The sequence below is a fragment of the Theobroma cacao genome, chromosome 2 (genome assembly GCF_000208745.1).
Source record: "Theobroma cacao cultivar B97-61/B2 chromosome 2, Criollo_cocoa_genome_V2, whole genome shotgun sequence".
Classification (NCBI taxonomy): Eukaryota; Viridiplantae; Streptophyta; class Magnoliopsida; order Malvales; family Malvaceae; genus Theobroma; species Theobroma cacao.
In genome coordinates this window covers 6,782,879-6,795,674 of record NC_030851.1, presented here as the reverse complement: position 1 = coordinate 6,795,674, position 12,796 = coordinate 6,782,879, and the positions used below count along the sequence as shown (strand labels likewise).

At 36.3% G+C, this 12,796-nt stretch overlaps 2 protein-coding genes across 6 annotated transcripts in view; one reads left to right on the top strand and one right to left on the bottom strand.

Annotated features, from left to right (window-relative positions):
- LOC18608252 (probable DNA helicase MCM9) overlaps nucleotides 1–4,045 on the top strand; it is a 10,921-nt gene extending 6,876 nt beyond the window's left edge. Inside the window, exons 12-20 of one of the 3 annotated variants that reach the window (XM_007042838.2) lie at nucleotides 257–329; nucleotides 717–783; nucleotides 1,612–1,693; nucleotides 1,976–2,097; nucleotides 2,216–2,283; nucleotides 2,514–2,623; nucleotides 2,707–2,754; nucleotides 2,866–3,018; nucleotides 3,499–4,045. In XM_007042838.2, coding sequence (XP_007042900.1) covers nucleotides 257–329; nucleotides 717–783; nucleotides 1,612–1,693; nucleotides 1,976–2,097; nucleotides 2,216–2,283; nucleotides 2,514–2,623; nucleotides 2,707–2,754; nucleotides 2,866–3,018; nucleotides 3,499–3,581 — 806 coding nt within the window. In that variant the 3' untranslated portion in view covers nucleotides 3,582–4,045. Of the gene's footprint in view, nucleotides 1–256; nucleotides 330–716; nucleotides 784–1,611; nucleotides 1,694–1,975; nucleotides 2,098–2,215; nucleotides 2,284–2,502; nucleotides 2,624–2,706; nucleotides 2,755–2,865; nucleotides 3,019–3,498 lie in introns of those variants that run through there. The other 2 variants (XM_018115236.1, XM_018115237.1) reach the window with 2 other exon arrangements.
- Nucleotides 4,294–6,691, bottom strand: LOC18608251 (phytosulfokine receptor 1). Of its 3 annotated transcripts, none has more exons than XM_018114670.1 (2): nucleotides 4,598–6,691; nucleotides 4,294–4,510 (listed from the first exon to the last, which is right to left on the bottom strand). In XM_018114670.1, the coding sequence occupies exons 1-2, from the start codon at nucleotides 6,672–6,674 to the stop codon at nucleotides 4,488–4,490; spliced, it is 2,100 nt and encodes a 699-aa protein (XP_017970159.1). In that variant the 5' UTR covers nucleotides 6,675–6,691; the 3' UTR covers nucleotides 4,294–4,487. The 3 variants fall into 3 exon arrangements, with proteins under 3 accessions (XP_017970159.1, XP_017970158.1, XP_007042898.2); XM_018114669.1 differs by having other exon boundaries at nucleotides 4,620–6,691; XM_007042836.2 differs by having other exon boundaries at nucleotides 4,294–6,691.

Genomic DNA, 12,796 nt, shown 5'->3' with positions numbered 1-12,796 from the left:
CTAAATTTTTTTTTTTTTAAAAAATATTATTGCTTCAACCATCCCCAAAGTACTTAAAAAAGAAGGGGGGGGGGGGGGTTAAAGAAGTTGTTTGACCGAAGTTTTGCGTGGTAGAGCTGGCATGGCCTTGTGGTTTTGTCATTTTTTTTGTGTATTGAAGGACAAGCACTTGATACTCATGGCTTTTGCTTGTTTTATGTCAAATTATGCAAGTTTCATCTTGTTGGAGGGCTAACTATATCTATGATATTACTAGGGGAGTGGATGTTAGAAGCTGGGGCCCTTGTTTTAGCAGATGGAGGGCTTTGTTGTATTGATGAATTCGATAGGTACTCCTTTGAATCATTATCATGAATTTTTTTTTTGTTTTCCTTTGAATGACAATATTTAAACCCTCCTTTTTCCTGTTCAAAGCTGGCTTTGTTAGGAACTATACTGGGACTCAATGTAGTTTTTTCATCTTGTACATGACACTGGCCATCATAATTGTATTATTATCAATATATGATACTAACAATTATGTATACATAAATATACACTCTTATGATGCTGCTTTTGATGTTGCTTTCTTTGGTCATTCAAGAGCCTGCTCTTTCAGGAGGCAACTAAAATTTGTTATTGATCTGCACCTTTTTTTTTTGTTTATTTATGTTTGATTGTATTTCTTCTTTGTTTTTTTTTTTTTTTTATTTGGGGGTGGGGGGTGGGTGGGATAGTATGAGAGAGCATGACAGGGCAACCATACATGAAGCAATGGAGCAGCAGACTATAAGTGTTGCGAAGGTAGAACGTTTTTTCCACTTTGCATTACAATAACTTCTGTTAGAATCCATTGCAAATCTCTATTTTGGCTGACATTTCTTTTCAGCATATCTTTCCCCTCTGTTATAATTAAACCTAGAACATATTTTTCACTCCTGCTTTAGGTATTTCTAGAATAACCATTGGTGTTGTTTATCCCTTATTTATTTATTTTAGCTAGAGCAGGCTAGAGGATCTGTACAATACTATTTCTATATCCATCTTGAAGTGCATAACTGCCCTTGCAACTTCATTGAAATCTTCACCGCATGTTTATTTTCTTTTACCTCTTAGAAAACATCAAGAATAGCATATTTGGTTGCATTATGCTTGGAAGCTATCAAGAAAGATTAATAAGTTCATTCAGCTTTTGCAATATTCTTTGAGATCATTCATTTCTGTGTTTTGCATCCAGTTGATGTATTAGTGATTTTGTTAAGAGCCTTTTTTGACAGCTAAAAGCTAAGCCTGTTAATCAAGTTCCCTATGCATGGGCCTGGATCATTCCTGCCCAAATCTCATGTCCCACATTATATTCTGCAGTAAGAATACTTGGAGAAAGTTGAGGGTTGAATTTTATAAAGTTCATAGTTGATGTCATTGCCTCCTACATGGCATAAGCAGTTTGCTGACCAACTTATACTTAATGTTACCATAAGCTGTTGTTTTTCCATGATTGTTTAAATATTGTTATGTGGCATCCATTTTTTGTTCTTTATTTAGTTTTAATTGATTGCTATTATACTCTACTTGCTGGTTGGTGTAAGCATGGCTGGTAAACAAGTTTTGGCATTTTTCTATTTTTTTCAGGCTGGCCTTGTTACGACTCTTAGTACTAGGACAATTGTCTTTGGTGCAACAAATCCCAAAGGACACTATGATCCTGATCAACGTATCACTTCAATTTAGAGAACTAGTTTGATTGACCTTTCAAAATTGAATTGCTTGATTGTGCTAGTTATTATTCACCTTTAAATATGAAAATTACAATTTGTCCTCCATGTTACCTTATTCAGCATTGTCTGTAAATGTGGAATATAATTGAACTCACTGTTCGGAACTCTGCTCTCTCAACAGTTCTTTCCCCCAAGTCCCTTTTCTCTGGCTTTCACAGTCTTCCCTAAATGTTTCTCTTATTTATGTTTATACTGTATTTATTCTTAACAAAATCTAGCTCTCTCTGTCAATACGGCACTCTCTGGTCCTTTACTAAGCAGATTTGATATTGTCCTAGTCCTCTTGGATACAAAAAACCCTGAATGGGATGCAGTTGTATCATCGCATATTCTAGCTGAGGTAATGTGTTCACAAAGTTGTAAATCTCTGACCACAAAAAAAAGGGGAGAGAGGGGGGGTGGGGGGGGTGGGGGATTTGACTATAATTGTCCTGATTGCCATTTGAAATTAATTTCAGGGAGAATCTGAAGCAGGCAAGAGGGATGAAGATCTATCAAATATCTGGCCGCTTCCCATCCTTCGGAGGTAAATACACCTTGGTTACAAGGAACTATTAGATCACTCTGTAAAAGTTTTTTTAAATTTTAAACTATCTTCTGTTAGCAACGTCTTATTATTATTTTGGGATGAGGGTTGGTTGGGGTTTCTAGATAATTCTTGTTCGAAGAAAATTTATCCTCAACCACCAAGTACTCAACAATCTTATGTATCTACTTGGATCACTTGATTTTGTAGCTTTTGTAGATGTCTTGCAGGTATATTCACTATGTAAAAAAGCACTTTAAACCAGTGCTCACAAAAGAGGCTGAAAAGGTTATCTCAAGCTATTATCAACTCCAAAGGAGATCAGGAACACATAATGCAGGTTTCTCCTTTAGAAATCCCTTCAACTTGATGATGATTGCCATTATTCTATTCACTTTGATCAGACCATAATGGATTATGCAGCAAGAACAACGGTGCGCATGCTTGAAAGCTTGATACGCCTGGCTCAAGGTATGTTGGAGAATTTGTTGATTTATTATCCTTATGAGCCAAAACACTGGCTTGCAATGTTGCTGCAGTATCCAATCATCAATGTGGGTGTTGACACTTATAATGTTGCAGCACATGCAAGGCTTATGTTCAGAAATGAGGTCACAAGATTAGATGCCATAACAGCCATTTTATGCATTGAATCGTCCATGACTATCTCAGCCATTGTAGACAGCATAGGGAATGCCCTGCACTCCAATTTCACTGAGAACCCTGATCAGGAATGTATCCTTGCCAGCTCTCTGCTTACTTTATAAATAATCCATGATGAATACATGATATGCATATACATGCCAAAAGTGTGATAGGGTGTTTAATGCTTATAGCCACTAAAGCAATATAATTTTTTCAAGCAACAAACAAACGGTGCAATTACATAACTTAAATTTGGGGAGTTAATTCTATCACAATCTGGATACCTATTTTAGACATATCCGGAAACTAATGCTTGTAGAAATTTTCTGCAAATAAGTAGAGCCACTTAGCCATATTTTTATCTAAAATTTTCCATTAAGAGGACAAATATCTGATGCTGTTACTGAAGTGTTACTTTGGAACTTTATAGTTTGGAGTTCTTAAAAATTATGGTGAAGCCATAACTTGGTTATTGCAGTATCTCTGCATGCATGATTAATGTTTAGTTCATACCCTTGAAAATTTATTTTATAGAGAAGATTTTTTGATGTCTTGACTTCAATGGAATAGATGCCAAGCAAGAAAGGTTAATTCTTGAAAAGTTGAGTTCAGTTGATGAGATCCAAGAATCAAATGGCTCGGAAGGTTTGTGATGATGAAAACAAGCAGGAAAACAGAAGCTCTTTTGAGGTTTCAGCTAACAGCCATAACCGTTCACTATAGAAATTTTATTATTTTGCTTTTTGATAGGACAGGTAAATGCTATTTATATTTAATGCAATCAGCCTTAAGTAGATGTTCTGAAAGTTTAGAGGACAGAACTTTTGAAGGGGGCTTTATTTGAAAAGCCTTGTTGATGGTGATCTGATGGGATATCGGGAGTATTTGTCTGTAAATTTAGAAGGATTTGTTTGTAATTATCAAACACTTGTAGCATCTTTTTATGCCTTTGGAGGCTTGAAGCCCATGCTTGTCCCGCTTTATTCTAATGCAGGGATACGGATATGGGAGACCTTTTAAATATATTTTTCTCTTTTTTCTTTCTTGGATGATGAGGCATTTTCTTCTGTACTATTGTGCAAGAATATGGACGCTATTGTACCTCCAACTATTTTACCCCAGTGCAATGCCTAAGCCGTGTCTTGAATGCTTATAGTTGCTTTTTGACAGCAGAATATAATTTTTGGGCAGCGTTCAAAAATATATTGACAGATGTAATAAGATATTTTATTTTTTCTGCTCTTGGAGTTTCAGATATTTTTACAAAAATATATTGAAGGCTTGAAGCTGAAAAGATCCGGACAGTGTTGCTGTTAAGGAAAAATGCCTTATCTCTGTTTTTAAACTTCGTAAACTAGAAGTATATTAGAACTTTGATAGTATGCTTTATGATTTTTCATTGATCATTACATTCCATTTAAAAGAAGCTAAAGTAAGAAGAAAGAACCATGGGAGGAGCTATACACAAAAAGATTGTCCAAATCTAATTTTACAAGCTTGTCAGCACCATGGAACACCCAGTTCTAGATTTAGTATTTGTTGCATCCTTGATAAGCTTCTCATCCTTTGGGAAGTACCCAGCCTGATTTGAAGCAAAAGCAGACAGTGAGAACAAAACCAATTGCCGCTCCAATGCTAAATTTCCAATCCACAATCTTCATTTTTTTACCTGGAGTTACAAGTGGTGGTACCTGTTCTATTTGGCATGGTCTTAACATTCTAGTGCAAAGAGCCTCGTTCCCCTCAAAGCTTGATTCAGGGAATGTCGTAAACTGACCTCCTGAAGGTATATCCCCATAGAGCTCATTGTATGATACATTGAATTTTGACAAAAAGCTGAGATGTACCAGGGAATTAGGTATTTCGCCTGAGAGCTTGTTACGAGACAAATCCAACTCTTCTAAGCTTGTCATCTCCGACATACTATCTGGAATGGTTCCTGAAAGGTCGTTCCCTTCCAGACTCAAAACATGGAGGTTTTTCAAATTCCCAAAGCTTGGCCAGATTGGTCCTGTAAGCTTGTTGCAACTTAAGTCGATAGTCGGTGGAAAGCTCCATATATTGTTATACAGCAAGCGCCCACCGTGCCCCGTGCTTTTCACCAGTCGCAAATCTGCAGGGAGTTCTTTCAGTAGAACAGTATTGTGAACAAGACTTTCTAGTCCAGTTAAACTTTCTGGTATCTCTCCCGAAAAGGAATTATTAGACAAGTCCAAGTAAAAGAGATAGATGAAGTTGCCTAGCCAGAATGGAATGGACCCTCCCAAAGAATTCCAAGACAGATCCAGCAATTGCAACATGCTGCAACCACTCAACCAAATTGGAAGGGAACCTTTAAGGTGACAATTTGGAATAACAAGTGCCTTGAGACTTCTGAACTTCAAATTCACGTTGCTAGGCATCTCTTCGTGATAAAAGTTCAAACTAAGGACCAATATAGTCAAGTTCTTGCAGTCTTGCAGAATCTCAAGTGCTGAGGATATATTAATGATGCCAGAGCCTGCGAGAGAGAGGAATTTCAGTGCCTGGAGATTTTTAAAGTGGAATGGAACCTCACCGCCAAGTTTGTTGCGTGCAAGATCCAGATTTCTCAAGCTCTGGCAAGAGGATAGATCAGAAACTGGCCCCTGAAAATTATTGGAAGCAAGACGAAGCGAAGCGATACGGGTCATTGCAGAACAATTTATATTTATCGGACCATTCAGACTATTGTTGCGCAGATCAACCATGGAAAGCGAAGGAGAATTCACCAAAGAAATAGGTAATAAGCCAGTTAATCTATTTGACCCGGCAGAGAAGGAATCCAGCTTTCTCAGTCTCCCAAAAAAATCTGGAAGACTTCCATTGAACCCATTGGAGGAGATATCCAATTCAACAAGGTTGGAGAGGTTACCAATTCCGTAATGCAGAGGCCCTGAAAACCTATTTTCTTGAAGGTGCAGTATTCTAAGATGTTGTAGCCGGAATAAATTCTCAGGGAAAGCTCCTGATAGTCCATTGCCATTAAGGTGAACATAATGCAATGAAGTACAGTTCTCCAAATAGAGTGAAGCTTCTCCAAAGAAGTTATTGGCAAGATTAATATACCGGATATGGGATGAAGTTTTACAAAGCTCTAAACTAAGCAAGCTAGAAAAATGATTCTTCGAGAGGTCAAAATACTTTATTGAGGGTAAATGAATAACGACGGGAAGTGAACCGACGAAATCGTTGTTACTCAAGTCAAGGACCTCCAGGTTCTGAAAACGAAACAAGGTGGTAGGAATTTTACCATGGAGAAAATTATGAGAGAGGTTCAGGATTCTTACTTGCTCTAATCCAACCAAAGTCTCACATATTGTTCCTGCAAGTCTTTTGTTCCCAAGTTCTAACCCAACAACTCTTTTATTTACAAAAGAGGAATTATCACAAGTGATGCCCGTCCAGGAGCAGCAATTGAAGCTGTTCCAGTTCCACCCGCCAATATCTGATCCTAAACACTTGGAGAAACCTTTGAGGGCCGTTAAGTCCTTCGAATTGCATGCCTGTTCTTGAGATCCCTGGATCCTCTGCCGAAACGTGATAACCAACAAAATGAAGGCCAAAGAGACCTTTGAGATGCCCATGAAGGTCGGTTTAACAAAGGGAAACAAGGAATTGTTACTAGTTTTCACTGAGCTCTGATGTAATGACGACTTATAGTGAGCCAACACGCGTTTTCTTTTCTTTTCCTTTCCTTTCTTCCTGTTCTTGGTAAAAGACTCCATGACTTTTTGGCGGAAGCTGGACAATCTATAATCACTGCTTCTTGACTGCGGTGATATGACAGTCTACTTATTCATTAATAAACCCTCCGTCAAAAAAGGAAAACAAAGACCATTGGTGAATTCTTCACGCGCGCAAGTGAGTTGTTGCTCCGCGTGAGGGTTTTCAAATTTGACTTAGTAAAATGCATTAATCTGATCATTTCAGTTTCAACCATTTGAATATATTCAACGGGGGTTGTTGCTGACTTTGGGCACTGGCAAGACAACAAATTGAGGTGGAATATCAGTTTTTGGAGGGCCCCTTTGATTGGGAAACAGATCACTGGGTTGCTTTCATGGAAACAATTACCGTCCCTCGTCCTTCACCGAAGCTCACCAATCTGTTTTCTGTCCCTCAAGCAACGTTTGGAAGCTTTTATGGTTGAGGCTCGCCCCTTCGAAGGTTGAGGTTCTTTGTTGACAAATCGTCTAACGAGAAAATGGCTGTCAAATCCGAACTACTCAAAAAAAGGACTAACCGATATAGACTCTGTCAACTGCACCCTCTATAGTAATGCACTTGAAACCCCTCAACATTAATTTTTTTTATTGCGATTATGCTTAGAGAGTGTGGATGTACAATTACAACCGTTGGGAAATTGATTGGGTCGCTCCGGGAAATGCTGCAAGCTTTTTCTTGGCATGGATTAATGTTGCCCCTAGTGACATATGGAAGATGCTCTTTTATGTTACGATTTGGTCTCTTTAGTTGTGTGGAAATCAAATTCTCTTCCAAAACAAGATCTTTGATGTTTGCCAACTCCAAGATATCCATGTTAGACTTCAAAGACATCATTGATGCCTTTACATATACACATTAACAAAATTAACATACAGAAAATCAAATTATGAAATTGAATAATTACCTCAAATCATTGATACTCACGGGAGCGAGCTTCTCTGTATAAGGACACTTTTAAACTCTAGCAATCTCTTTTAAATGGTGTGTTTTTTTTTTTTATATATAAATGTTGAGCTTAAGGACCCCATACTCAATTTATATATATATATATAGTCTTCTCATCAAAGACGTAATCAAAACCAAAGTAAGTGGGCATGCCAAAGTGGTTACCATATTTCGAGGAAAGTCGATGATATGCAGACCATCAATTGGACGTGGGTAACTAACATTCTCCAACTTGGCCCGTATATTTTACTTATAATAATATTGAAAATCCATGAATCCTTCTTCTTAAGAAAAGAAACAAAATACATGAATCATGGTTATAAGTCTTCTAAGAACAAGTATTATCTTCCATGCATCACTATGCATTCTATATCTTTAATGTCAGCCCATCATAACTTAATGAATAAACCTTATGTTTATTCTAGGTCCAATAATGATTGTTATTCTCAAAATAAATGTGCACACAAAGATAAGAAAACACACAAATGAATAAGAGTTTCATTACAAATGATAAAAATCCATACAAAAAAAAATCACTTGATGGAGCCAAGTCCCATTTGTGCTGCATTATCCTTAAAATTCATTGGTGGCATGCCTTTTGTTAAAGGATCAACAATCATCAATTCAGTGCTAACGTGTTTAATGACTACTTTGCTCTCCCTAACATATTCTCTTATGACTAAATATTTGATGTCAATGTGTTTACTTCAACTACCACTTTTATTGTTTTTAGCCAAGAAAACCGTAACTGAATTGTCACTATACATCCTAAATGGCTTAGAAAGGAATCCACAATTCTAAGCCTAGATATGAAACTCTTCAACCATACAGCATGTGAGGTAGCTTCAAAACAAGAAACAAACTCAGCCTCCATGGTAGAAGTAATAGTTAAGGTCTACTTTGCACTCTTTCAAGAATGGCTCCTCCAACAAATATAAAAACATATCTAGATGTTGATTTTTATGAATCTACACACCTAGTGAAGTTCGAATTTGAGTAACTAACTACCTCTAGATTGTCAATTTGCTTATACATAAGCATGTAATCTTTGATCACTTTAAGGTCCCTTTAAGGTACCTGATCACCTTCTTTGCAGCTTTCTAGTGGTCCATACCTAAGTTACTTTGATATCTTCCCAACATTCCAACAGTAAATGCATTGTCAAGTCTTGTACAAACACAAGCATACATTAAGCTTCGTACAGCAGAAGCATACAGAATGTTTTGCATTTGTTTCCTTTCAAGCTCATTTTTCGAGCATTAGTTCAAATTGAACATGTCACCTTTCACAATGGGTGTTACACTCGATGAACAATCCTTCATCCGAAACCTCTCTAAAACCTTATTGATATAGGTTTCTTGAGATGGACCCAAAATGCTTTAAGATTTGTCCTAATGGATCTTAATGCTAATGACATAAATGCCTCACCCATATCCTTCATATCAAAAGTCTTAGAGAGAAATTATTTCACTTTATGTAGCAACCCTTTATCATTGGTTGCAAGTAGAATATCATCCACATATAGAACAATAAAACAAATTTTACTCCAACTAACCTTCTGATATATGCATTGATATATGATATTCTTTATAAAACCAAATGAAAAGATGACATCATGGAACTTCAAACACCATTGATGGGAGGCTTGTTTGAATCCATATATGGATTTCTTGAGCTTGCACACTAAATGTTCACCATCAATAAAAGAGAATCCTTCTGGTTATTTCATATAAACCTCTTCCTCTAGGTCTCTATTGAGGAACATTGTTTTCACATCCATTTGATGTAGCTCCAAGTTGGAATGGGTAACCAATGCCATTTACATCCAAAATTTCCTAATAAATCCCTTAGCAACAAGTCCTACTTTATATTTCTCAATGTTGCCTAGTAAATCTTTTTTTTTTGAAAGACTCATTTGCATCCAATGGCCTTTGCACTATCAAGCAATTCAACAAGATTCCAAACTCCGTTAACTGCCATAGAATTTAACTTATATTTCATGGCATTATACCACAATTTAGATACTTTGCAACTTATGGCTTGTGAAAATGTTTTAGGATCATTTTCGACTCCAACGCTATAATCAGTTTTTTATAGATACACAACGTAATCACTAGTGATTGTTGATTTCTTCATCATAGTTGATCTTCTTAATGTTGTATTAACATCTTCCTGAGAAGCACGTTGCACAACTGGTTGCTCAACAATCTCTGGTAATTGTTGAACAACCGGATCTACTAGATTGTCATCAGTAGCGTATAGAACTTCAACGATTGGTTATACAACACCCATTTGAATTTGAAAGGTGTTATGAATGACAATTAATTTGTCACTTGAAGTGGGAGTTTAAATATCACAATGATTCTTCTCATAAATTAAGTTCTGAGATTAATCATTCCCACTGATAAAGTCATTTTCAAGAAATTTTGTATTTCTTGATTCCACAATCCTAGTGCTACGAGATGAACAATAAAATTTGTACCTTGTAGATCTTTCAGCATATCCAACAAAATACCCATTTAAAACCTTGGGTTTAATTTCTTTTCTAGTGAATTATAAGCTCTTACTTCATATGGATATCCCTAAATACGTATATGTTGCAAACTTCTAACCTTTCCATAATTCAAATGGTGTTTTTGGAACAACCTTGGTAGGAACTCGATTTAATATATGCATTGCCATTTTAAGAGCTTAAGTCCATAAGGATTTAGGAAGCTTGGAGCTGCTAAGCATACTTCGCACCATGTCTAACAATGTTTGCTTTCTTCTTTCTGCTACACCGTTTTGGTCTGAACATCCAAGCATGGTGTATTGGGCCACTATCTCATGCTTTTTAAGAAACTTCGGAAATGGACTAGGTGTTTGTCCATCCTTAACGTATCTCCATAACATTCTCCACCACCATTTGATCTCACGATCTTAATTTGCTTCCCGCATTATCTCTTTACTTTAGTTTTAATTACCTTAAAAGGATATAATGTTTCGTTCTTGTTATGAAGCAAGTAAAGATACATGTACCGTAAATAATCATCTATGAAAGAGATGAAGTGTTTCTAACCACACGAGTTCATATCTAGACTACAAATATTTATATGTATGATCTCAAATATGTTTGAACTCCTCTTGGCACTTTTTTTGTTTTGTTAGTTTGCTTTCCCTTTATGCAATCCACATAAGCATCAAAATCAATAAAATCCAAAGTACTAAGAATTCCATCATTCACCAATCTTTTAATCTATCACAACCCAAAACTAGAGATCCATGACTGGTGCAAGAGTTAAGTAGGCAAAGCCCACGAGACCTTAGCAAGCCTTAGAAATATTCATCTGATTACAAATAGCCGTAAGTTTTCATAACCATCACACATGCATTTCATAATACATTTGCATAATTTACAATATTGCCCCTTGGCACATTGCTAGTACAACAATGTTTTCACAATATTCATAAGGCCATACATTTACCGTCAATGTAAGTTAATACCATACAACCCTTAACTCAACAATATACGGTAACACAGTGCCTACGCAAATCCCAAACTAACATGGTTGGGAAATCAAAATCGGAAGTAGAAGCTATTACAACTTGAACTCAATGAAGTGGACCCATCGAATAGGAAACCTACCATATGTCAAAATTCGTCTGTCTAACGATAACACTAGCCATGTGAATCCCATAACTTTACTTATCTGCACATGGTACAAATAAAAGGGTGAGTCATTTAATACTCGGTGATGGAAAAGACTAACATAGCATAATAAATCACATATAATTACATACATATGTATAGAGACATATCTAGTCATAAAGCTATCATAGCTATTATCAACCATCTCCAATTTAGAGATATGAGAATCATCTTAATATCTTATGTGCACATTTCATCTTTCTATGCCTTGTCGTAATCACATCTTAACGACACATCACATTTGTGCTCAATCAATTCCATGTCTCCATAACAAAGCGTATCAATTAAGGCTTACCTTTTTAAAGCCATCATCAAACTAGGTTCCATAGACACACCCTAGTTGCCAAGCACAGCCTTAAACTCAATATATGATTTGCTTCCCTCGAAGCTTTTTGTCAAATGTCGACCTCATTTCAATTATATAATGACCACCACATTTCAGTTATATATCAATACCCACATATTCACATATTATATCATCAAAATCAAACAAAATCAATGAGTGGTTCTATCCTGGATATAGTTAAATCACACTCGATGGCCAACCAATAGAGAATCAAATCATACACAGGGCAAAGTCGCTAACGGAGAAACAAATCACGCACGTGCCGAAACAACAGGCGGAGAACAAATCACGTACAGCTCCTGAGCAACTGATGGAGAAATTAAATCGACCGGAGTAATCTTTAGACAGTCGACACCATAGCACTACAAGTGGGAATCACAAGTGGGACTTCTACTATCAACCCTACTTATTGCCATCTTTGTAGGCAAAGAACATAGTCACAGGGAAAAGACACCACTTAACCTTAAATCAATCAATGTCCGGAATTCACCCATCGGATGAAACATCATCAAATCTATGGGCCATCAATGCTGCTAATAATCCGTGTACCATAATTCACGTTAGTCATCCCAACTCAATAGCCACACAAGCATCAGTAGTTTCACATCAACTATCCATACGTTCGCACATATCGAATGTGCATAAACACAATAATCCTCCAGTTTATTCATCATATGCTATCACTTCCAAATACATATCATGATCTCAAATACAGTTAGGCAACCTAGTTCCCATAATGTAGCATAAGTATTAGTTCAATCTTTCTCAAATCAATAATTTAACATAATAAGTTCCTCCCACATGGATGACATAAACCCACATATGCATGGCAAGCTCCAAAAACATTAATGTTATGCATTATTCATTTCATTTATCACATAATCACGGACAATAACCCTATAGCTAGGAGGACTAGAAACACAAGCATACATGCCACCATTTGGCCTTTAACATAACACACAAACATTTAACTATATATATATATATATATATATATATATATATATATATATATATATTAACTCATATTAATAACATACTAGTCTAGGCATAATCATCAATACAAAACATTTAAGTACCATCACAACGTTTTAAACAATGCGTGATGCATCACATGCATTATTCAAAAATAAATCTCACTC

What these genes read in the sequence shown, in the direction of transcription:
- LOC18608251 (XM_007042836.2), bottom strand. Translation starts at nt 6,674, where the DNA reads ATGGAGTCTTTTACCAAGAACAGGAAGAAAGGAAAGGAAAAGAAAAGA.